Source organism: Acartia tonsa, chromosome 8 (genome assembly GCF_053477335.1).
Source record: "Acartia tonsa isolate MP-2025a chromosome 8, ASM5347733v1, whole genome shotgun sequence".
NCBI classification, from domain to species: domain Eukaryota; kingdom Metazoa; phylum Arthropoda; class Copepoda; order Calanoida; family Acartiidae; genus Acartia; species Acartia tonsa.
Genome location: NC_137267.1, coordinates 21,858,721 through 21,885,557, shown reverse-complemented (window position 1 = coordinate 21,885,557; position 26,837 = coordinate 21,858,721). Strand labels below are relative to the sequence as shown.

General features: G+C 37.1%; 1 protein-coding gene across 12 annotated transcripts; it reads right to left on the bottom strand.

Annotated features, from left to right (window-relative positions):
- Window positions 1-919: 919 nt before the first annotated feature.
- On the bottom strand, window positions 920-25,819 carry LOC145326301 (uncharacterized). Of its 12 annotated transcripts, none has more exons than XR_013881828.1 (18): window positions 25,668-25,819; window positions 24,784-24,906; window positions 18,172-18,277; window positions 17,151-17,241; window positions 15,976-16,040; window positions 14,666-14,756; window positions 14,201-14,304; window positions 13,438-13,532; window positions 13,132-13,183; window positions 12,397-12,471; window positions 11,452-11,550; window positions 11,011-11,087; window positions 10,240-10,335; window positions 9,720-9,815; window positions 9,073-9,156; window positions 8,267-8,408; window positions 7,864-7,931; window positions 920-1,126 (listed from the first exon to the last, which is right to left on the bottom strand). XR_013881828.1 is itself a non-coding variant. In XM_080169581.1 (17 exons), the coding sequence occupies exons 2-16, from the start codon at window positions 24,884-24,886 to the stop codon at window positions 8,347-8,349; spliced, it is 1,296 nt and encodes a 431-aa protein (XP_080025707.1). In that variant the 5' UTR covers window positions 24,887-24,906; window positions 25,668-25,819; the 3' UTR covers window positions 920-1,105; window positions 8,332-8,346. The 12 variants fall into 12 exon arrangements, 3 of the variants coding, with proteins under 3 accessions (XP_080025707.1, XP_080025706.1, XP_080025705.1); XR_013881830.1 differs by having other exon boundaries at window positions 920-1,105; XR_013881829.1 differs by having other exon boundaries at window positions 8,271-8,408.
- Between the last annotated feature and the right edge of the window lie 1,018 nt (window positions 25,820-26,837).

Sequence of the window (26,837 nt, the reverse complement as noted above, 5' to 3'; positions counted from 1 at the left end):
TTACTTTGCTGGAGTACTACGGCCAAGCCATTTCAGATAGAGAGCTCTAGTCTTTTCCAGTGTCTTACTTATGTATCTAACAGTATCCCCAGCAAGTTGCATAACTCTACCTCACCTACAGATGGGCTGAGGTCAGATTTAGTGGGCCCTAGTCGAGAATCAAGATTAAACCACCGGCGCGTTTGGAATCTGCCTTGTTGAACATATGCGCGGCCAGCTCGTTGTACACGTCCATCTTTGTCCAAAAGTTTTTTTTGTGCTAAAAGGTCATTACCTAAGCTTTTTATAGTGTGGTCAAACGTCCTGAATGGTCAAGTAGTTTTGGAGCTATGGCCGTTTAAAGTTTGTCCGGTCTTATTTGCCCCACCCTGTATATACTAGCGGCTACGCCCCTAGACGATTTTAGGGGCACTTAGGGGAGGGGAGAAATTGATCAACCCTCCATTTTTAATTTTAGATTAATAAAGAAAAAAGTTTTTTTTGGGAGGGTGGAGACACTGTTGTACCGAGATCTTCCTATTAGGTTCAGATATAGGACGAATGAAATAGTTTAAAACCTTCCCTTAACCTATAAGAAGCTTTACTATAAAGGAGAACCATATCGTTTCAGCGCTTAACGAAATCCTTCGCTACAGACAAAAAGCTTTAATAAGATAGATTGAATGCAAGATTAAAATATATTTATCACTGTTCGTTTTGTAAGTCTACTTTTTTGCGGTTCGCTTTTATATATAGAAATCTTCTTTGTTTCATTGTTTTTAATGAAAATATGTAAAAATATTAACATAATAAAAGTCAACGTTGTTGAGCCACCATTTAAAAATGAATCCCTAAGTCTTACGATTCGAACAAACGTCTGATCGAATTAACAGCAGGGTTATCCTTTTCAGAATTTAAAATAACTGAAATTAAAAAAACATTAATTGTAATTAGGTATTTATTTTCATAATACATATTGTGAAATGCATAGTTTCCATAAATTTACATACAAACAATACTTGAATACATATTTGTGTGTCAGCTTTTTATATTTACAAATTTCATTATAATTACATAATATTAGTTAGGTCAGGTTAACTTTTGGGGGGTTTTCCTTCTTTATGTCCTTGTGTGGTATGCGGCAGCTCTGGACCATGCAGAAACCAAGACATTATAGTGATGCTACGCACCTAGCTAAATCCTGTTATTCTACAATTATCAAGCCACCTGAAAATATGTCAGATAACGGTACTGGTTTCATCCCTCAGTTGTCCTGCAAATGGAGGGAGGGGGTGTTACCCCTCCCTCTCCCATCTTAAGCACCGGAACCTTCCCCTTCAACCACCAAGTTATCAGCACCACCTCAACCCTGAGGATAAAGGATCTAAACCTGCCCTCACCTGATAGGATCACCCCCACACAGACTGTTGTTGTCACAAGTAATCATCAAACCTTCCCTCCTTAGTACCCAGACCTACCACTCAACCCCTCTATGCTTATCTACCTATTGTGCTGCTCCATGGGCTATCCTGCCTGCCCCAGACAGGGATAGCCATCTACCTAACCATTGCAATTACCTATGTTTTACTGTATGATTTATCTTTAACTATCTTTATTCCTAATCCATAGGTATTTATATTATGGTTAACTGTATTCTTAATTCCCCCCACCCTTTCCAGGGATGGGGACTCATGATTGCCCAAACTGACTATTGTATATGTATTACAATGCTTTTATGTTATGATTATTTATTCCTATCCATTGTAGTTAATGTTTGTTGTATATATCTTCAGTATCTTACAACCCTTCAATAAAGTGACAACTGAAATAGATGTTGATCATTATCTAGTGAAAGCTAGAGAAGCGTAGCTTCTCTATAGTAAGGTGTCCACGTCTGTCACACTGCCGTAGTCTTTATTCGAACTCTGGTGTCTGCCATTTACCCTAGGCGGATACCACAATTTTGGTGACAGCTGTGTGAGATTACGGCGAACCACAAGTGTAGAGCAGACGCGCATCTGAGGCGAAGGTACTCCCAGCAGTGAATCTGGCAAAACTGACACAAGCAACCTGAATTACCCACCCTGGATAGCAAAGTTTAACTCTGCATCCGGCAGTTGTGGAAGCAAGACAGCGAAATTTGATGAATAACCGCGAGCAGCGCTGATATCTAACGGAGAATTGAGCGCCAAAAGGGCTGAAACAGGCCTGCGGACCGGCTGAAACAAGCCAAAGAAGTGTAAACGGCTGAAAATAGGCCAATTTTACTGCAAGAAATAGCAGGATCCGAACCAGTGGCGCTAGTAGGACGGGACATTCCCTGCCGCCATCAGCTGGATTTGGATAAGCGGCGCTAGCAGGACGGGACATTCCCTGCCGCCGATAGGCTGAAACATGCCACATAGCTGCAAGCTGCGAGCCAACATACGAGTGTAGTGCACCAGAACAGAGAAAAACTACGTCAACTCTAAGTGTCCTGAGAGGCTACAACGCAGCCACCCATCTAGAAAAACAGATATTATATTACAGTGCAAGGATTACCACCCTGGTGTTATGGCCAAACAATAGATTTATGAGCAAAGCTTGGCAAACAAATTGTTGTGTTGTGATAAATCTAAGAATAGAACAGGCTTGGATTATTGGGTATTGTGATAACAACTAAAAATAGGACAGAGTTGGTAAACAAATTTGTTATGCAATTGTGATAAGGACAATAATAAAAGCTAGATGCAATATAAACAAGGACCCTGATACACAATCAAAATATCTCAAGCCCACAGCACAATAACAATACACCCCTTATTCCAAGGGAAGGGGAGAAGCCCCTCTCCATTGAAGGCAAATACAATCAGGGTGATATAATAGATAAACCTAGGATTAAGAAGAAAAGGCAATATTACACCAGCCCACAGTTACCCCCCTCTCTCACAGGGGGAACGGACGGAGTTACCCCCGTCCCCTTACGCGCTTCCCCCTTCCTACCCACACTAGATTAAGTCCGTCTGTAGTGTGGGGCTAGCGATCGGACACACAGAGCGCCATTCACGGGTAGCGCAACAGAGTGCGGAAAATATCATAAATCCAACGGACGAAGCTGACCAATGAGAGAGCGAGTTGAGGGGTGAGAGCGCGTTTTCCCCGTGTGCGCGGATTTGACGGTGCGGACGCGCGTTGCAAGGACAGGAGATTTCACGCACACACACACACACACACACCCACACAGGAGAGGGGCCATTCTATAGCATACATCAGAGATATTTTTTTAGGAGAAAAACTTGCAAGCTCCTCCCTCCCTGTCTACAGTGTGATAAGGAAAACTAAACCAGTTCCTTAAACCCGCTCAGACCCTCAACATCTTCCTAGCCTGCCAACCCTACTTCAAAGCTGAATGGTTAGTGAAGCAAATATATGTATATATAAATACCCAAGTGATAAATAAGGTCGTTTTTTTTGTACCAGGGGTACAAATAAGTGAATACTAACCTCACCAAACAACACTGGAAACTGATATGGTAACTGAACGAAAGTACGCCCACCCTGTGGACATAGCCTGACTTGCTGCCCCACACTGGGCAGTGGTGGTGTGTACCTGGACCATCGACCTTCATAGTTGTGAACTATATACAGAGGAAGCGTGATTTTTTTGGAGCAAGGAGGAAAAGCTAGCTAGCTCTGGGGATATTCCTATACACGTATATATATATATATGGGCATGTAGCCATGTATATATATAGATAGCCTACCTATCCATATATCTACTAGTGGATACGCTCCTAGAGACATCTGGGGATACCTAACATATTCCCTGTTACCTTTAAGCTAAGATCCGCTGGTTACCACAGAAATCAAGAGCTATACTGGAAAGGAGAACAACTCAGGCTCAACAGTTAAACAAGACGCTGGCACAAACAGACCAACCCCCTGCTACTTATCATGGGGGCGCGCCAGCCACAGAAACTCTTGAGCCAGGAGGACCGAGCCTACGGCTACGTGGACTACCACCCTAATTACACAGCTATAGTATTTATACTAGGGGTGAGCCGGCTCGAACCTCCTTGCGGTGCGGCTACTCTACTCTGCTCCTATATCTACAAGATACTGCTTCTGTTATTACTTTGGCCTACTGTGTTGAGTACAGTGAACATCAAACACATGCCAGGTCACAGACCCCTGGTCCCTGAGATGCCCTTGTCTGGAAGGATGACTGAATGTCCGCTGCACAGCTCCTGTTCAGTTGGTGCTCAACGTACGAGAAATAGCAATACTGGACTGGGGATTGCTGAACCTGTAGGTGTCCTCCTGGGGGTGTTGAACGATGCAACTGAGCCTAATGAGAAGGTGACAAGCTTCAGAAACTTAGTGGCCAGCCCCAAGATGGACACTATTACCAGAACTGAGATTCCAAAGGGGCCCAGCCCTAGGGCCAGTACCACCTGTTTCTGGGGTGGAAAGGTCCTCCCTGGCACTGGCCTCCCCAATCTGGAGGATGGGGAGCTGTCCCAGGGGAATAGGCCCTTCACCCAGATGCCCGACGCGTACCTGGGGGTGGGGGAGCCGCCACCCAAGCCTCCCTGGGAGCCCCCAGGCATGGAACGACTGGGGACCGGCCTAAGGATGGGGACTGGTGACCTGCCACAGTGGAAGACTTTACCCAGCACGGAGGGAGCAGGGTTGACCCGCAGCAGTGAGGCTGTCCCCCCACACTCCAAGACCAGATGCCGCTACTTTGTTGAACCACTGCACATGTCCCAGCCAAGTTTCCCCATGCTGCTGAAGATGGAGGCCCACCAGGATGCAGAGCTCAAACTAGGGGAGTCAATAAGAAGGCCACCACCTGCCAAAACCAGAACCACCGCAGGGGCTCCCCACCAGCAGCTGACGGAGCCTGGCAGGGACGCAATACCAGCTGGCAACTCTGGCCCAACTCAGGTGGCTACCAACAGTCGGCTGACAGTCCGGAATACAGTCCAGGCTACCATCAGTATGGCATCTTCTGGGCCTTGCTGGTCCACCTGTGGGTACCTGTCCACACACTGGCCACAGGTACCCCCCAGAGATCATAGCCCCCTTTCCGCCTGGCACCATCAACGGCCTTTGCTACCAACTACCTGGCATACCCAGAGGCAGGATCCCTCATGTGGAGAAGCACCTGCAGAAGCTAAGGCCGAGGCTGGCCTCGCCACCCAGGGGAGGAGAGCCGCTGTTGGATGGAAGGAACCTGTGTGTATGGGGAGGAGGCTGAATGTAACCAAGGAGCCACCACAAGCAGCCCAGCACCGCCTGACCCCTAGTAGGGGAGACCCTGTTTGTCAGCTGGTGCCCCAACTGGAGGAGGAGAGACCTGGCAGGTTGATACACCCTGGGGAAGCCGGCCTGATGGGACCCAGCTGGACGAAGGGGCGCTGCCGCTTCAACGGCCACACAGCCGCCAAGTGTAGAACCGGTTGGGACCAAGCAATGAAGAAACACCAGGCCGCCCAACAACCTGCATGCAACCAGTCTGCCACCCAGGTCCACCTGGAAGGAGATGCCCAGCCGTCACCCCAATTAGCTGCTGCCGCTGGGGCCGCGGCTACCCAGGAGTCTGTGTCTCAGATTGGGACCATAGTGGCCAGGATCAACGTGCTGGGAGGAGCGGCTGAACCCAACCGGGTTGGCCTGGACCTCAGCCTCAATCACAGGGGACCGGTGTCCGTAACCCCTGTCGCCCCCAGCAAGAGCCGAGGGGCGCTACCCAGCGAGTCTGAGTCAATGTATGGGACGTCAACCGGCGTCGCCACCTGGAAGGAACGAGAGGTGCTTCCCTGCACCACCAAGCTGATGTCTGGGGCGACAACCGTCGCCGCCACCTGTGAAGACTGGGGGGTGCTATCCAGCGCCCCACGCTGGTGCCTGGGGCGACAACCGTCGCCGCCACCGAGAGACCTGGACCCCTGTGAAGACTGGGGGGTGCTATCCAGCGCCCCCACACTGGTGCCTGGGGCGACAACCGTCGCCGCCACCGAGATACCTGGACCCCGGAATGAGCCCGCAGCCCCAGAGGAAGGGGTGACACCCGTCACCCCCAGCCAGCCAGAGCCCTCAGCCAGCAGGGAGAGTCCAGCTGTCCCTCACCCTCAACTGCATCCAGCTGTCTACCTCCCTCAACCAAGCCAAGGTAATTGTATTGCACTGGTGTACCAGGAAGTTTGGGCTGGGCCAAACTTGCCTGCGCCCCCTGCATCTGCCCCAGGAGCCAGGATATCAGCCATTACCAGCCAAACTGAAGAAGCTTTGACCGCTGCCTGGGGAGTAACACCACTAGATGTGCCAAGTGCCGAGCCTAACCATAGAAGTAGAGGATCCCCAACAATTATGTCTACCCAAGATGGAGACAATGTGCCTGGACCCCTTCAGGCTAGGGGAGGAAATCCGGAGCCTTGTGCCTCCAGTCTACCAGCAGCAGTGGCCGTGGATGGGCCTGTCTCCCAGCCAACTAGAGCGGAGCCACCCTTGCAGATCCAAGACAGCCTCCGGCATAAAGGAGGGACTGTTACCTTTCCCTACCCCGCAGGTCGGACTGCCATGCACCACCCTGCCAATGTCCAGAATGAGCCTGAAGGAGGCAACGCTCCTACAGTATGGCAACCACCACCTGCCCGCGTTGACAGAGACCCTGGAAGCCGAATGAACCTGACCAGCCCCGAGGGCGAAGAAACTGCGCCTGCATCCAGTAGCCAGCCTGCCAGCAGCAAGGTGACTAACACGATGGAGACCACCAGCCCAGTGGAGAAACCTGAAGAGGTGTATACCAGGCGGCTGTTGGTCCAAGCCCCCTCATGTGCTGTGCCACTCCTGGAGGTTGCCAGGGTGGCCTCAGAGGTACACATCCAACGGCCAGAATATCCAACAGGACCAGCTACTCCAGCAGATATAGCCGATCCGTTAGACCTGGGGAGGGCTGGAGTCCACCACCATCCAGCAACTGGTATCCTGGCGGACCCATTCCACAAGGACAACAAACTGGAGGCCGCAACCACTGTCGGAAGTCTGGCGGTGCAGACAACCCCTCCAGCCTTCCGAGGGGAGAGTTGTGGTATGCGGCAGCTCTGGACCATGCAGAAACCAAGACATTATAGTGATGCTACGCACCTAGCTAAATCCTGTTATTCTACAATTATCAAGCCACCTGAAAATATGTCAGATAACGGTACTGGTTTCATCCCTCAGTTGTCCTGCAAATGGAGGGAGGGGGTGTTACCCCTCCCTCTCCCATCTTAAGCACCGGAACCTTCCCCTTCAACCACCAAGTTATCAGCACCACCTCAACCCTGAGGATAAAGGATCTAAACCTGCCCTCACCTGATAGGATCACCCCCACACAGACTGTTGTTGTCACAAGTAATCATCAAACCTTCCCTCCTTAGTACCCAGACCTACCACTCAACCCCTCTATGCTTATCTACCTATTGTGCTGCTCCATGGGCTATCCTGCCTGCCCCAGACAGGGATAGCCATCTACCTAACCATTGCAATTACCTATGTTTTACTGTATGATTTATCTTTAACTATCTTTATTCCTAATCCATAGGTATTTATATTATGGTTAACTGTATTCTTAATTCCCCCCACCCTTTCCAGGGATGGGGACTCATGATTGCCCAAACTGACTATTGTATATGTATTACAATGCTTTTATGTTATGATTATTTATTCCTATCCATTGTAGTTAATGTTTGTTGTATATATCTTCAGTATCTTACAACCCTTCAATAAAGTGACAACTGAAATAGATGTTGATCATTATCTAGTGAAAGCTAGAGAAGCGTAGCTTCTCTATAGTAAGGTGTCCACGTCTGTCACACTGCCGTAGTCTTTATTCGAACTCTGGTGTCTGCCATTTACCCTAGGCGGATACCACAATTTCACATATAAAATTCATAACAATAATAGAATTATCTTAATAAAAAAACCTTATGTAGAATAAAAATTATTAGTTGAAACGTTTGAACACTCAACTTAATGAATCAACCAATCCAATTTTATTCAAAGTTCCCAAAGTTATTAAGCCAACGAATAAGAAAACGTTACTATAAAACTTTGGGGACTAGTGTAATAAACAGCCCATTGTCCCCTTATATACTTTAGGTATTTATATAAAATTATGTTATGTTTATTCCAAACTAGTGGTGATCTAACATTTAAACCAATAACTAAATCTAAAGAAAAGGTAATTTTGATTATCATTATTGGGAATGTATATGAATTTATCGACCATTGTCTTATCCCTTAACATCCCTGCTTATACCAACACTGAAAAACTTATTGGGAACCAAATTATTGTAGTTTTGTAAATTTTCGGAGGAAAGTTACTGTTTTGTTAACTGCTCAGAAAATATTTGTCGTCGTATTTGGATTTGCTGTTGAATTCAATTTGTTCAGCATCAACTCTGTAAAAAGAAAATTAAAATAAAACAAAAAAAAGAAGTTGAAATCAGGAACTTTCTATGTAAAAAAGGATGTAAATTTGTAAACCCTCAAAGATTATAATGAAACTAATTTTAGACGTTTGTTTATACTTGTCCTTTTATGAAAAAAAAGTTTAAATTATATATAAGAAATATTTATAGAATATTTTAAATCTTATAAGGTAAAAATAAATCGGATGATAAAATGACAATCTATATTTTTTAATGGGATTTTTAGCGTGCAAAGCGTATTCTTTATAGCCAAGGCTGAAATAAGCCTATGTATATAATATATATGTACATAGGCTACTTTCAGCCGAACATGTGATGTATTATCCGAACAACTAAGAAGGATTTAAAGTCAATCTATCATAAACTGTTATACTTAAGTCATACAAACAAAATAATGAAGAAATATCAGCTGCAGAAATAAAGTATGAGCGTAGATGTATACCCTACAACTACCTGGCCCAAGTGGCGGGGACCTTTTTCGTCTGATAGCAAACTGCTTTCTGCTTTAATGTAGGGACTGTGTTTATATTTCCGACGTTATTGGCTGATATTCAAAGAACCAATTGAAAGTGTGCACAGGGTCTTATCTAGAAATATCTCGCAAAAATCAAGAATTATAATTGAAATACTTTACCTAATTTTAAATCAAGTTCTTCTAATCTGGTACAGAATTGTGATTTCTCAGCACTATTCTCAAATTCGTCAGAACTACTCCAATCTAAAAGAAAATCAATTTTAAATAAAATGAGCAAAAAGTAGTAAAAATATAATTCTTATAAAAAACTATAAAAAGAAACAAAGATGACAACATCCATAAGTAACTAAGCATAAAAAATTCTGGATGTACGAACAAAGTGATTTATAGAGCAGATATGCAGTGTTGTTCTTGATTTTAAAATATAATTTAAATAAAACAAAATCACGAAACCTTTTAAGTAAATCTTAATATTCATATTTTTGTAGAAAGACTGATAAACTAATTGACCTAGTAAATTATAAATTGGTTGCGCATTAGTATAAAGAATCTTGACAAAAAATCCATCCGTCTATCTAAAATAGCAGCCGAGAAATTCAGGTTTCCCTCTTACAGTTTCTTAAAGAATTATAGAGTCAGCTTAAGTAATGTAACATAGAAATTATTCAGCTGTGCCCGAAGCTTACCAATCTAATATTGGTCCAAGGATTCTCACTTCCAATCTCCGTGTGCATCTGAATCCTAACTTCAGAGAATCAGGGCTACATACAATTACAGAGTAATTTTGCTCCAATTAAAGAATGAACCTGAAGTTTTTTCCACGTCACTATTTTCTTGATTATAGTCATCCTCCCAACTATTCTCATTCTCTTCAAATATATTATTGTCCACCTCTACATTACCTACAATTATATTCATTATAAGGACAATTTGGTATAAAAATAACATTTCAATATTCAAGATATAAGAATGAATTTTAAAGAACAAATAAAATTTTTAGACATTATATATAACCCACACAATTCATTTGTGGGGACCTTTTTCGGCTGTGTTAATATTTCCTACGCAATTGGCTAATATTCAAAGACCCAAATGAAACTCAGCACAGGGTGCCCACCCAGTACACTTACACAATGATTCAAATAAAACTATCCTATCCCAGGAATGTTCCATTCATCAAATTTAACCTAATGAATTTATTATTACTTGAATCTTACACTAAATTTTCATGTTTTTAAATAAAGTGAAACCTGTACGCCTCAAACAATGAATGACGGGGGGATTAGCAACCAAAATTAAAAAAAATTTCCCTGTCTATTCCCTAACCTTGATTAAAAATTTGATGTTCATCACCATCAACTTCGTCAGCACTAAACTGTTCATCAACCAGCTCAAGCAGGTGACGTGTGTCCAACTCATCTCCTGGTAAATAAATTACCAGTATGGATTCAAACCGATCTAAATCCGCTGGATTAGAGCCGGTTCTCATCCATACTAAAAACTCATGCATAGGATTATAGGCCTTACATTTTTTGCCAAATTAGACAATTTTGAATCATTTTTTACTTGACACTTTTTTGGTTAAAAATATTAAGAACAAAAAATCGGCCGTTTCTTGTAACAAAATTTGAATCATTACATAGAAAAATTTAAAATCCTAATACTAAACAGGATGTCTCTCTGTTTGTCTGTGTGTTTGTACCGAAGGATCTCGCTAACCGCTGAACCGATCGGGTTCTCCTTAACAGGGTAGCTTCTCATAGGTCCCGGAAAGGTTTATAACTATTTTGGGGGAGGGTACCACCATCCTCCCAAGAGAAATCGCCCCAAGAAAAAAAACTTCCCCCAAAATTTTTTTTAACTAAAATCATAAATGGGGGGGGGGGGGGGAAGCACTCCCAACCAAAAGAATCTGAAAAAAAAATTTCTTTTAAAATCTAAAATAATAAATTGGGTTATAAAATTCGACTCTTCTCTCCTAGTAGCCGCTAGTATATATATAAAGTAGTAAGCTGATGGGCATTTTTACATTACAATAACAGGTAACCAAGTCATAGGCCAATAACCCAAAGCAGATCTATTTATATTTATTTCTACCTGAATCTTTGAGAAGAGGGCTGGCAATGGTAAAGTTAAGTGGCCAGGTATTATTCCATCGACGACGTTTCTTTCCACTAAACAAAAACCATAATTTTGAATATTCAAAGAATATAATGTTTACATGTATTAACAAAATAGTTACATTGTTTCAAATTGTGCTTGAAATATCGTTATCATTAATAATATCTGTATTTTTTTTTTATAAAGCAACAAACTTCAAGGTAAAGAAGATTTTGTAAAAAAAATCATTCATTTTAATACTATGGATTGTTTCTCACCCCAAGCTTTTTTATTTGAGGGATTGTAAAAAATTTAAAAATTGAGGGGGGGATCCTTTAACCCCCCCCCCCTTGACATCCTTGTCTCACCTCTATATAATAGAACTAAATAAACAGAAACGTGAAAAACATCCTGGCGGGTAAGAATCAGAGGCCATACCTGGAATCTTGGAGACCAGAAGTATCTTGGCTTTCATCAGTCTTGGCGCCATTACACGCTGGAGTATTCTGTATCTCATTATGACCTCCAGTTATCAAACTAAATAAATTCAACTTCAGAATAACAGATGTATAGTATCCTCCCATCCTGTTTTCATAACCTTTGTCGTCTGCTACCAAATTGTTTCCTGCGACTTGGCTGGGTTAATATCCCTGACACCATAGGTTGATTCTTAATTAATGACACCATTGGTTGATTCTTAATGACCCAATTGAGAGTCGGCACAAGGACATTGTGATGGGTAGGTACAGTTATTTAAAGGTTTCTCCCTCTAGTGTTTAACTCTAATATCAGACTAATAAAAGCGTAACTCAACAAATCAGATGATCAAATTAATCTAATTTTTAAACAAATCAGGATGCGAAATTTTAAATCAATAGGACAATTCTAGTCTAACATACTTAAGTTAAGATAGGAATAATTCGGAAAATGTAGAAATGTAGAGAATGTAGAAAAGCTTAGGTTTTAAAAATTGCAATCCTCAATTAGAATGGTAATTGGATGAAAGGTAAAATTTTAGAACCAATATTATTTTAGAGAAAAAAATCTAATACATTCCAATTACTTGGTAAAGTATGAATAGTTATTTCAAGATTTGTGACATTAAAGAAAAACAATATCATAAGAATAGCATCTCTTTAACTATGTCTTAAAATAAAACCTTATAATAAAGTAACCGGATCTCTGTGTGTCTATACCAAAGGATCTTGCTAACCATTGAACCGATATGGTTCTCCTTTACATTGTAGCTTTTCATAGGTCCTGGGATAGTTTTTTTTTAACTATTTTTGGGTTGGGTCCACCTCAAATGTCCCTAAAGGCCTCTAGGGGCGAAGCCGCTTGTATTATTATAAATCAGCATTAAACCAATTAACATGAACTTACTTTTTCAACCCATCCACAATTTTATCAATAGAGTTGAGCTCCTCTTCAGTTTGTATCAGATTGTTATACTGGACTCTGGAATAAATAACAAGAATGATTCTCAGATATTAGCGAAGCTTGGTGGTTTGTGTATTTAAAAACCAGGCCATTGGTTAATAAAATATATTTGTTTCCCTTCTTCTTCGATTTGAACCCCTAGAGAACCCAAGGGCATCATCCACCTGTAATGGGATATGATACTTTAACACCCACTGTAGGAAATTGGGCTAAGTAACATCCAATCTCCAACTAGCCCTTTGATTGCACAACCTTTGTCTGATAGTCCCAAATGTATATGATAATGAGATTCTAAAGTTTAGGGCCATGAAATTCTCCCTACTCTTAACTATTAATGATATACCAGAAGTAAGTAAAACTTTTAACGTATGAAGTTTTGACGCGAATTGAGCCGAGATTCGAACAAATAACAAATCCAACGACGATCAGATGCATTACATCTTACGCTACAGTTGCGGGTTCTATGTTATATTGGATGAACATTATGATCTTATTGCAAGGTAGGCATGTTATAATGGATTTATTATCATTACTTGGATCTTACACCAGATTTTCATCTTCTGTAATAAATTGAAACTTGTAACGGGCTAAAATAACGATTCCCATCCTTGTAATCCCTCTTTACCCGATCCCCTCCCCTACTACTGGATGAACGAACTGACCATGACAAAAACGAACCTGATTTCGTCGTACAGATAATCATTCTCGTTTCTCATGGCTATCAATTCCTATAGAAATCATTCATTATAAAAATAATGTGTAATTCTAAATTGTTTAACCTATTTTGGGCATTTGTTTTTTTATCAAACATGACCTTTACGTTAATTTCGGTCAGTTTTACCTTAGGCTTTAAACTCTTCTTCTGGATGGAAAATGCAAGAAATTTCCCTCCAAGTGCCTAGCAATCACAGAAAACCCCACCCATACTTTGAAATAATTTAAATAATCAAAATGATCTCAATGTAGCATAATGAAATAATTCCTTTTGCCAAGTGAAGAGGTTTCCATGAAGTCTAGAAATATCGTCTTCCAATCCATTTACTCGCTGCCGGGTCTCAACAAGTTCTGTGCTATTTTGCCTGAGGAAAAAAAACAAGGACGGGTAAATTCAAACCATTTTAAAAGGACATTAGTTATTTATTACATTATATTACAGACAGCTTTCCGCAGACATCAAAATAAAAAATTTAAGTTAGAAAACAGTTTTGTTAAACCAAGAGGACCGAAGTCCCGTGCTAACATACAAATATTGATTTTAAGATTTTGATATTTGTGGAAAATATTCCGTAATAGTATGCTATAAATTTTTTTTTTTGGAATGGCTGAGAACCGGTTCTAACCCAACGGTTATTAATGCTATACTGGAAAATATATTTACGATATAAAAAGGCTTCTTTTACATTGTCATTCTTGATACGTAAGTGTAGTCACGCGCAAAAAATGGTGTTGAAAAATGTAAAAAACTGGAAAAAATGTAACAAAGTGGTTAGTTGGAATTTTAGCATCCTCTACTTAAAATACAGTCAAAAACACTTATATACAGTTAAAGGTTTTATATTTGTAATAATAATACATAAAATCAAATATGACATACCTGAGGTGAATTCTTAAAAAACTTTTGACCCACTGAAATCAGTGGGGCAATTCAAAAATTTAGAGGGGATAATTTTGCTCCACTAAAATTTTAGTGGGGCCAAAGTTTTTTTTAAGAATCCACCTCTGTACTTATAATTAAATAATGAAGTACCTTATAACTTTATCCTTAGATTTGATTTCTGTTCTCAACCTCTCATTCTCTATTTGAAGAACAGATTCTTTTTGAGACTCCAACTTCTGCTCGAGTTCTTTTATCTAAATAAAAAAAGACATTTTCACGTTTTTCTAAAGTCTGAAAACCTTTAATTTATATAAATTCTAATAATTAAGTAAACAACTATACGTTTAAACAACTTTTCTTGTCATTTAAACTATTTGAGACAAAATAAAGAAACTTTTTTTGAAAAAAAATAGACCGTCCAATTTAGCAAGAAAAAATAACGGGAAACAGCGGTATTTGGCAGCAGTCCAACGCCGTTACTTAACAGTTCCAAATTTTACCTCATTATAGCACCTGTCATGCCAAATTTCAGTGCTGTGACTCTTTTTTTTGGTTGAGTTCCTTTGTCAGTTCCTTTGTGGAACTTAAAGATAAAGGTTTACAAATAAAAAATACCTTTTGATTAAGAATGTGGTTTCTGTTCATGGCATCCCTGACGTCTCTAATAGATTTCTTTTTACCAGCCTCCCGGTTGTGGTGGAAACCTCTAGAATAAAGTGAGGCATTTTTCGTCAAGGTGTGTTTTTTAAGACTTTTAAACAGGAGTAGAACTCTAAAATTTCTTGACAGTTGCTTTAATGCTGTATAACGTGTATTGATGAAAGACGCTTCCACCGAAACAGATATATACCGGTTTTTGTCGGCAGTGAGGGTTTTTGCGCCGTTTCATCAAAGTTCCATATTGTACCATATTAGAGCAAATGTAATGTCAATTTTTAGAGTTCTACTCCTGTTTTAAAGTTTAACACACACCATATACGGAAAATCCGCGGAAAAAAAATGCCTCCATTGTTCACACTTTTCAATCTTACACGCTTGCAGTATAGATACACTTTTTATTATCTTATAAATATTAGGAATTAGTAATATGGTTTACATGCAAGACCTTTGTCAGGAAGTCCTAATTACACTTGTTTATTTAGCATTCCCACATTTTTTACAAAATAATGCCACTTCCTATACAAAGCAACTGGCAGTACCATGCAAAGTCTCTAGTATGACTAGACCTAGTCTAGACTAGTACCCTACTAGGGAGCTCTCCGACAGCAAGCGGGCACAATTAAATGACAATTAACAATTTAAAGTTTAGTTCACTGACATTAGGGATACTTGAGAGAAGGGGGGGGGGGTGAGGGTAGTTAATCCTTCATTTACATTTTTAAGGAAGGGGGGGGGGGGGGCCGGGGGTTGGGTATTTTTTGTTGGGGATGTAGTTGGTACATTACACTCCCCTAAAATAGTTATTAACCTTCCCTGGACTAGTAAGAAGCTTCATTATAAAGGAGACCTATATCGGTTCAGCTATTAACGAGATCTTTCGCTACTTACAGAAATTATGAATATTAATTAAGGATTAGTTATTTCTCGTATCGTATTATAAACGTCTTTCCGCGGATATAGAATGTACAATTATAAGATTAAAACTAGTTTTTTTAGCCCCGTGGTGCCGAAGGCACCGGCTAAAAAAACTGGTTTTAATCTTATAATTGTACATTTCTATATTCGTAGAAAACTGGATATAATACGATGCTAGACATAGTTTTTTTCGTATGGATGAAAACCGGTTCCTATCCACCGGATTCGAATGAATACGAGAAAAATTATTAAAGTGCTTTTTTGAACAAATTATCCTTTTTTTAATAAAAAAAAAATTGTAGATAAAGTATAGAGTAGCTACGCTACTAATGACAAAATGAGTGACTAACCTACTCACATCCGCCAGAACTTGAGGTAACTTGTGCTCCAAATTTCTTATTATCTTATCCTTCTCCTACAATAATGGATATATAATACGTGGATATTGTTGTCGTCAATTTAGGTTGCTAATATAGTCCTCATTTATGGATTTCTAGGTTCCTCTATGGTCAGGGGAGGAGATGTGGTAAAGTCATAATGGGAGGGAATATATAAGCCAGCTAGGAGAAACATTTTATCAGGGTATGCGAGAACTTGTCACAATATCCACGTATTCTATATCCATTCCTAGAATGTGAGAGCTCGTGGTTAATTAAATTCTAGGAAAACAGTATTTAAAGGTTTGAATGTAGAGTTTATGTAGATTTGAATTTAACAAAGTATTTGATAGAAACAAAAGGGGTAGTTTCATGAAATGCATTTGAACTTAATTTAGTGAACCGCATATGGGTTAAACTACATTTATGTAGCATATATTTGAAATAAATTCAATTTTTTACCACGTACTTTTTAAAATATCAAGACTTGAAAATTGTTTTTGTAATATATGTAATTTAAAACGATTTTCAAGTCCTGATATTTTAAGAAACTACATTGTAGAAAATTGAAATTTTTTCAAATATATGCCATATAAATGTAGTTTAACCATTTAACCAGGATAAAATATGCGGTTCACTAAATTAAGTTCAAATGCATTTCGTGAAACTACCCCTTTAGAAAAATACAAAAATGCTGTTGATTTTTAAAAAAATAAAGTATTCCCTGAAACCAAAATATTATTTCTTTTTTAAATCAAAAATTATCTTTTCCCCAATTCACAATGCAACACAAAAACATCAACCAATTTAAAAGCTAAGAGTTTTATACATTATATAGTCAGTTCGTACGTCAGATTGTTATTACCGACTAAGCATTTACATACTATACAGGATGATTCCTGCAACAGATAAGTACAATTAAACCACAACATGTTGCGTAAGAGAATGAATTCTTGGTATCTAACTTCTAGCTTAATATTTAAACTAGACAATGGTGGTATCCAATTCCTATTTTTTACCATTAACTTCTACATCTGTTAGGGAATGAATTCTTATCTATGACATTAGCCTTCACTCTCATAACATTACTATGGTTTTATATCATTCCTATTTATGAGAACAAAATAAAAATAAAAACAAGTATAAACCTGTAATTGTTGGGTGAGAGAATGAATTCTTGATCTCTGACTTCTAGCTTCACTTTCATATCTCCGACACTTGGCCTCCAGATCTTTTAATCTAATAATAAGCTAAATATGCAAAACAGCCTAATAATGCAGGATAAAGGTATAACCAACAAATCATATAATTCCAGAAAAAAAATCATGATTTCAGGTGTTTTGGGGATGCTACCTTAGTGTTTATAACAGCCTACCTAAAATTAGCTGAGATAGCTGAAATATTTGTTCTCGAAATAATTCAGTTGCTGGTAACATTAGCAAGGATAGTATTAAAGAAGAAATACACTGATCTGACTGCTGAAAGACTGCCATAAAACCCTATACCCCAAATTTGAAGCTTTTGCTTCAATATTAAAAACGTTAAAGGCATTTTGAAATGACATTTTAGGTAGATGAAATTTGTGAAAGTTTTACAGCGCTTAGTAACTGGTATACTAACTTTAGGCCCAAAACTAAGCTTATAGTTTTGCTTCTAGATTAATTTTATAATTTCTATCATGAGTGCTGGGAAACTTTCCATAATTTCCTCTACTTAAAATATTATGGAAACTGGAAGCTTCAAATTTGGGTATTGGGTTTACTTGTGCCATTCTTTCAGCAGTTAAAGCAATGTATTTCATGCAGGCTTCCTTTAAATAAAGATTATTAGCCAAAAATAGTTATGAATAGACTGACATTAATCATAGAAAACTCAACAAAAATCTTTATAAAAGTTACCAGTATATAGTCTCTTTCGTGACAGCACCTATTAAGGGGCGTTTCGTTGTATTTTCAAAGTAGATTTACTCCTATTTCTAGCACCTGTGGGGCCAATTGCTTAACCCTGCGAGGAAATCGCCTTACCTAAAGTAACCTATCAAAATCTACTGTGAAAAATACGAGGTAACGCCCCTTAAGGGGCGTTGTCACGAAAGGGTCTACACCCAAAGTTTTTGCTAATGCAGCAAACACAAATCTGAATTCATTACATTCAACAAAAATAAAATACCTTGAATTTGAGGGAGGTTTGGTTGTCTTTTCGAAATTAACTCTTCTTTTTGAAGCTGGAGGACTTTTGATTGGACTTATCCCCGATAAATCTGCGTCTACTTTGTCTAAACAAGAAAAACACAAATCATAAGAATAATAAACTTTATTAAAAGGCTTTCTTACCAAAAACAAAAAATTTCCTTTATACTCAGTGGCGTGCGAAGCACTTTGTCTAAGGGGGGTATTTTGAAGTTTTTGTAAAATTTTGCCCCCCCCTAAATCAAAGTGCCCCAGGGGGGCACTTTGCTTTAGGGGGGGGCATTTTGATTATATATACTAATTTTAAATAAGGGCGTTTTAAGGGGTGGGATTATTTAATTATGGGCCTTCTAGTCCTTATCCCTTCTTCCCCATCCCTTCCCCCACCCCTATTTCCCATTTATATCCCCCATCTCTTCTCCCCCATTCCTTCTCCCCACCCTGCAATGACCGAAGGGAAGGGAGCTAGAAAGCATCTTCGAAAAAAAAATACAGAAGATAATTTAACCTTCCCCCCCCCCCCCCCCACCACAATACATTTTTTATGGGTGGAAGGGGATGTTATAAAATCTCAGCAGGAAGGATGAAAAACCCCATTAAACAAAATTTTGGGGGGGTGGAGATAAAAACACTCATTTTGGAAATAATTTACCAAAAATTAACCTAATATGTAAAACTGATTTTAAATATTTCTTTATTGTATGACAACAAGGATGACAACATCTATAAGTAGCAAAGCACAAAAAAAACATCCGACCTCCATGAATTTTTAATAATTAATTATACTCCATAATGATGAGAATGTTAACATTAAGTTTTAGCCTTCTATCTTTAATTGCAGTTGAAAAAATCACATTTCCCCTTTAGCATTACGTACTGACAGCCATAGTGGATTATAGAGAAGCTAAAAAGTTATATCAAAATTAGGGTGGGTAGATTTTGGACATTTTTTTCTGAGGCTAAAGCTGGGATCTGCACTCAATTTATATAGATATAATACACCTCTGGATGATTTAAAATTTATCCTAAGTCTTAAAACCGCTGACGACCAGACATTCAATTGTAAAGCTATTTGTAAATGGGAGTCAAAAATTTATTTAATCAGAACTATGGCTTCATGGTGCTCCCTGGAAAGGCCTTGAGGAGCTGAGTCAGGAACTTTAGTCCGTTTCAAAAAATCTCGTTCCTAGCCTGAGAAAATCTAAAAAACCTCTACAAATTGGACAATTCTCAATAAACCTTAAAAAATTGTGTTTTTTTAGTGATTTCTAAGGCTAGGAACGAGATATTTTGAAACGGACAAAAGTTCCTAATTCAGCTCCTCAAGGCCTTTCCAGGGAGCACCATGAAGGCATAGTTCTGATTCAAAATTTTTTTTGAATGTCGTCTTTGCATACTAATAAGTAACGAATTATACTTTTAAGTGGTCGTGTTCTAAAACTCAATTTTTTAAAATTCTTTTTCGGTCAGAAATGTTTTTAAGGTTAATTTTATCTGTTGCATATCCCCGCTTTGTCTAATTCCGATATGAACCCGCCCTAATCAACATATCCTACCCTTTAAATGACACTTTAAAACTCTGTTAATTTATTGATTAAGTGGTGTTTCCAAGGATTTATAAGGGCGGTGTGTGAAGCCCACCTAAAAATATTTACTCCCCCTTTGAACTAAAATCAATTAAAGACAACAAGAGTAGCGTATTTTATCAAGTTAGGAATATAGAGTGTAGTTAGTTTTAAGGGTTTTTAATGAAAATTCAAAAGAAGGTGTATCAACTTTTTCACTTTTTATTTAAGATAGCTAGCCGGCTTTTTTAGTAAGTAGTAGATGTAAAATTTTTCATAGAATTCAGATATGCAATCGGTTTTTTTTGTAGACCTCTTATTTTTTAAGTAATTTAAGTTTATAAAAAAAATAATTAAGTCGGTTTTAAGGTACTAAAACGCAACAAAATAAAAGAAGAAAATGGCCAGTATGAACAAAAATAGTAAGATCTTTAATTTGACACCTTACTTTTAAAATTCTGTTGAGTAATTATTGAAAAAATCAATTTTTTTAATCTCGGTTTAATAAAAACTTTAAACCTAAATATTTTATCAAACAGACATAAAAAATATGGGTTCATATATACCTTTAGAATCAGAAAAATATTATGAATCCATTCTAAGCGAAATTGAAAAAGTTTTAAAAAATTGTAATAAAAAATAAAAAAAAATAAAAAGTTTATTTTAAGAATTGTAACTACTAAACTAGCCAATCACAAATCGCGAAAATTGACGAATCACAAAGCTTAACCTATAAAGTTAACCAATAGAATTACCAAAAAAAAAGGAGAACGTTCATACAATATATACAATAGATACTACAATAAATATAGTGATATTACAGAACATGTAAAGAATGAAAAATTATGAACAAATATGCATCAGTCTGTTTATAAACTTCAAAACAATGCAGTTAAAAATACATTATTGTTTCTTGTGTTTAAAAAATATCTGCTACATTGCATTGTCTTTTGTTTAGGTTTTATTCAAGCTAACCCTTTAAAGCCGAAAATTATGATTCTTAAAATAAACTTATATTTTTTATTTTAGTTTTATAAAAGTTTTTCAATTTTGCTTAGACTGGATTCGTAATATTTTTCTCATTCTAAAAGTATATATGAACACATACTTTTTATGCCTGTGAGAGGATATTTTTAATTTCAAAGGTTTGATTAATTCGAGGTTAACAAAATAGATTTTTTCAATAATTACTCAACAGAATTTTAAAAGTAAGGTATCAAATTAAAGATCTTACTATTTTTGTTCATACTGGCCATTTTCTTCTTTTATTTTGTTGCGTTTTAGTACCTTAAAACCGACTTAATTATTTTTTTAAAAAACTTAAATTACTTAAAAAATAAGAGGTCTACAAAAAAACCGATTGCATATCTGAATTCTATGAAAAATTTTACATCTACTACTTACTAAAAGAGCCGGCTAGCTATCTTAAATAAAAAGTGAAAAAGTTGATACAACTTCTTTACATAAAAAAAACCCATGTTTTTTGTAAGGGTATGTACACAAAAAAAATGATAAACTTATCCTGAAAATAATATGACATCATATATATAGTTATACAGACAGACACACAGTGCAGCAAATGTACGTTTTTTTGGACATTTTAACTATGTTTACTAAAAGCTTCATAAATCGATCAATTCTTGGGATAAATCAATGCATAATACCAATTTAGAATCGCCAATGCATTGAGAAATCAGTAGATCCCTTTTTTGGCTTAGTTAATTATGAATTTTATTATTTTTTCAACGTCAAAACATAGCCTTGAATTAATCATAAACTTTTGTTTAATCCGTTACACATTTAATAAAATAACAGGATCTGTGTGCGTCAGTGTGTACTGTAGGATCTCTCTAATCGCTGAACTGATATTATTATCATTTACAATGCAGCTTCTCATAGATCCTGGGAAGGTTTATAACTATTTGGGGGGGAGGGGGGGGGAGGGGGGGGGGCAAACACCCTCAAAAGAGAAATCGCCCCTAGAAAAAAATACTCATCAACCCAAACGAATTTTTTCTTCTTCAAATTTTATATTTAAAACTAAAATAAAAAATGGGATTGGTCAAATTCATTCTTCCCCCCCCCCCCCCACTATCTCAAGTGCCACTAGAGGCCTCCATGGGGCGTAGCTATACTAGTTATAAAAAAAATTGTTGTATAAGAAACATTGTAGTCTAGTTTAATGGTTTGAACCACAACTATTCTTCAACTAGTTGTTGTCAGTTGGTCTATCTGTCCCTAAAACATTAGCAGTAAAACAATTATACTTTGTTGTTTGATGACAGATTTTAAAACTTTAAATGCTTAAGCTTATTAACTTGAAATTATCTTATGAATCTATATAAAAGTGTCAAACTTGTTGATTTATTAATAAACTTCCCAAGGAATGACTTTCTTTTACTGTTTGGTACTTATAGACTTTATCATTCTTGCTAATTAATATGCAATACATTAAAATATATTTAAAAACCTAAAATTAAATGTTAACAACCCTTTATAAATAAGCTAAGAAATTGTTTGCCTGACTGTATAAAGATATATTGCCAAATGCTCATGCAGCTTCTTAATGTCAGGCGAAAGTTATCAAATGATTTATGTATACTGCTTCACCCTACCAAGATAAACCGCCTAGAAAAAAACCTTTTACCCCAAGTTTTAAATTTAAAACAAAATCTAAGGAGAAGTCGTGACTAGAATGATAAAAACAAAACTGAAAATATCCATATGTAGAAAGCAATAAAAATATTAAAGAATTGGACAAACAGACGAACAAATGAGATGAGTCTTAAAGGTTAGAGTCAGAATTTCCATGACTCTCTTAGAATTCTTGACAGACTAAGTGTTGCTTATATGATTGTTATGAGAAATGTTAAAACAAAGATCATTTTTCTATCTTAAATAGCACCTAAGAAAAATATTTGACATTTGAAATTATAAGATTATCTTCGCTACTATGATTGTAAATAAGTTTATTAGGAATAATGAAAACAAAACTTTTTTTCTTCAAATATTTGCGAGGATAATCACCCTTCCCCTTCAATAGACGGGCCTAAAATATTTCCTTTTGTATTTTCATTGTTCTTGTATAAAGAAATAGGGTTATATATGTTTGTTTTCCTTTGCTACGCTATATATAACTGTTAATAAAAAATTAACGAATGCTTTGAAAAGGTCAAATATTACACACTTTCTCACTAAGTAAGGACTGTATAAAAATGTGAATATACGAAAAAAAGCCTCTTGGGTAAATATTAGACCCACTTTTTTATCATTATTATAACCTTGCTCAATTATAAATGTATGTGGGAAGGTTACCCAAGCGGCTTTTTTTGAGAAATAACCTAAAGAACATAAAATAAATGTAAAAATGAAACGTATGAAAAAACAATCATTTAAGACAAAAAGCCTTTAATTCAACATAATGATATAAAAAATATATCTTTTTTAGGTTTTTTATTTAGTATTAACATTGCAATTACTGAATTTAACATTAAAAGGCGACTAGAAAATTAATTTATATGTTAAAATATTGCTTAATTGACATAAGGTCGAAATCTTCAAATTCCTTGAATTTAGATAATTTCTTGTTTAGGTAGCCAACTTCAACCAGCTGGTACTCAGTCAATTTTAAATATTTTCTAAAAATTTCAACTGCTAGCTTCATCATTATGCTCATATTATATATTAATTAAAAGATAAGGTTCAAATTTGATGGTTGAAAATTTTGAAATGTCCAGCTTTGCTGCACTGTGAGACATACAGTGTTGAGAAAAAGGCTTAGATAAATATCAATGCTATTTCTTTTTTATATAAAATAACTTTTTGATTAAATATTTGTTGTTTACACATGTTTTTATAGAAATAAAAACAAAATATACAATATGATAAAAAGCAGAAACCATTTGGAAGGGCGCGAAGCAAAAATTTTTTTCTTCAAATATGCAGGGAGGGAGGGGTTTTTGGGCTATTTATTACACTAGTCCCCAATATTTCATATAAAATTTTCTTATTCGTTGGCTCAACAACTTTGGGGACTTGTGTACATACCCTTACAAAAAAACATGTTTTTTTTATGGAATTTTGATTGGTTGGTTAATTAAGTCGAGTTTCCATACATTTCATCCACTAATTGTAATCTATATAAGGGGTGATTTTGTGTATCATCATTGGGGATGTACAAAATTTCTTTGGTAAAAAGTTTATATTATACAAAATAAAATACTTCCTATTACCTGCAGGCTTGTTATGTTCAGTGAAAAAAGATTATAACCTAATTTCTACACTAATTAGAAAATTTGGTAAGGTTAAATGAATAGTAATTGTCTGATTGGCGCGAAGCGCCAAAATTTTTTTTTTTTGGTATTTCTTGATCTTTTTTTTGGAAACTGGGATAGTTTTGCTTTTTGTAGGGTAGGGGGCAAAAAGGGGCATTTTTGTTGACCAGGGGGGGCAAAATGGGGCATTTTTCAACATTTAGGAGGGGGCAGGGGGGGCGATGGCTAGGTGGGGGCAGGGGGGGGGCGTTTTTGTCGCTAGGGGGGGGCGATTGCCCCAAACGCCCCCTTCGGTTCGCACGCCACTGTTTATACTCGTGGTTTGTTAATACTTATAAAAGTGGACGCAAATAGAAATTAAATTATTCTCTCCCCAATATTCTAAAGCTTCAAAATCATAAGAATTGATTTATTATTACTTGTATCTTACACCAGACTATCGTGTATTTTAATAAAGTGGCTGAGATATCTTTTCCTATCCCTGGATAAACGAACTGACCAATTAATCAAATCCATGTTAGCAACTTTAATTGACGACAATTTTCCTTTGTCATAATATACACGCATATTTTATATCCATTATATGAGATATAAGAGAAACAGAAATAAACCAATGCGTAATCTCCCCCCTCCTCTCCCAAAGAGAAATCATACCTGAAAACAAATATAAAAAAATTAGATACAGGGTACCCCCTTTCCCTGTTTAAGATGCCACTAGGGGCGCGGCCACAAGCAAATTTAAGAAGAAATAACCTTTGCATTTTGTATCCAGCCTTTTGAGAATATTTGCCTTTTTCTTATTTGTTGTTGAAGTCAGCCGATGTAGATTGTTATCCTTGTTCTCTAAGATAGGCATCTTGGAGCCACAAATAAGTCCTATTATATAAAGTAGTAAGGTTTTTTTGTCTAAAGCTTAAGATATCAGTAACTACTGAACCGATAGTTATCTCTTTAAGATAAGCTTTAAATAGCTCGTGGTATTTTTTTAGGTCATTCTAATTTCAGATTTTAGTCTTGGGATGGTCTAAAGCTATGCCTCTTTGAATACAGAACCTCTAGAAGATAGGGGCGTATCCGCTAGTATACTAAAATATACTAGAAGTAATAACAAAAATAAGAATAAATGACATTATGCATAAGTAAAGTAAAAAACAATATGAAAGGACAAACGGACAAAGTTTAGTAAATGTTTAGTTGCCATAAAAAGAAAATGCGGGAATTCATAGAAAATCACGAAACCTTTATGAAAATAAATATTAATGTTATAAAAGCATGACCGTCAGACCAAGTATGTAATATATGATTAGAATAGAGAATCTCCACCAAACATTTTTAGCTGTCTATCTTAAATAGTCGCCGCGAAAACACATTGCTGACGGACAGGCAAAGTAAATTATAGAGTAGCTGCGCTACTTAACATGCATTCGCTATGACAATATTTCAGAGTAACAAAGACAATAAATTACGGTATTGTTATTTTAAAAAATCTTCAGAGCAAATTTAAAGGTCTCTTTTACATACAGCGGCCAAGAAAATTGAACACAAGTAAAACGTCAAATTATTTTTAAAAATACTTTCAATTGACGGTCGGAGATTCCAACTTTCATATTACAGCCATTTAAAAAAAATTATTTTACCTTTTCTTATAGTAAGCAACTTTCTTTTGAGTAAAGCAAAAAAAAATAGTATGACAAATAGATTTTAAAAATCTTAACAATTTAAGAAACTGTAATTAACAGCAGCTGGTTCGTACTAGCAATACAATCTCAGGGCTACCGAATTTTACCACATTTTCTTTTATTTTTAGAGTGCATGGTTGCCAACTTTTTGTAAAATTAAAGCTAACTTTTTAAATAGCAATTTATTCATTTCATAAAAACGCACGCAATTTTATTTAAGCTAAAAATTTGGTAATTTCTCACAAAGTGACCCTGAAGCACTGAACCTAGTACCCAATCGACCGGACCAGACAGCAATATCGGATGCAGGTTATTCAAATTCAGTGTGGCCTAAGTGATAAAAGCTTTGCGGACGGAAAAATTGCCAATTTTCCTTAAAATGCCTTGTCGAGCACAAAACCCTTTCCGTATTTTAGAGTAAATTGAAGTAATGGGAGGGGTGTTATTCTTCGAGTTGTTTTTTTTTTGTCTACATTGGATCACTTTGGGTACAGGTAAACTCCACACTCCACAGGATTTGGGGCCCGGGAGTATAAACCCCCAAGGGATTTAAACTTTATTTCAAAACTAGCGGCTACACCCCTAGAGGCATTTGAGGGAGGAGAGTTGAATTCGAAAACCCAAATGTTTAGATTTAAAAAGTAAAAGAATATTTTTTATGGTTGGTATTTTTTAATTTCAATTTTCAAAAAAATTAAATTTTGTTTTGGGGGTTAAAAATTTTTTTTATGGGAGTAATTTCTCCTGAGAGGGTTGTGGTAGTCTCCCCCAAAATAGTTATTAACGTCCTGTGAGAAGCTGCCCTGTAAAGGAGCATCATATCGGTTAAGCGGTTAGCGAGATCCTTTGGTACAGACAGACAGACATATTATTTTATTATAAGGATTAAGGGGGAGGGAGTTGTGTCCGCTTAGCTAGTGCATAGAAAATTCTATAATGTTCATTAATAACCGACAGCTTCTACCAATAACGAAATCAATTCGGAAATAAATCACGAAACCTATACGTGTTTTTCAGCTGTCGTTGGGGGGCAGCACATCGTAAAATTGACGACCTCTCCATTTGCCCCCCAAATATTATTTTATATTTTTTTCGCTTGTTGGTTATACCTTATTCCTGAATAACCGA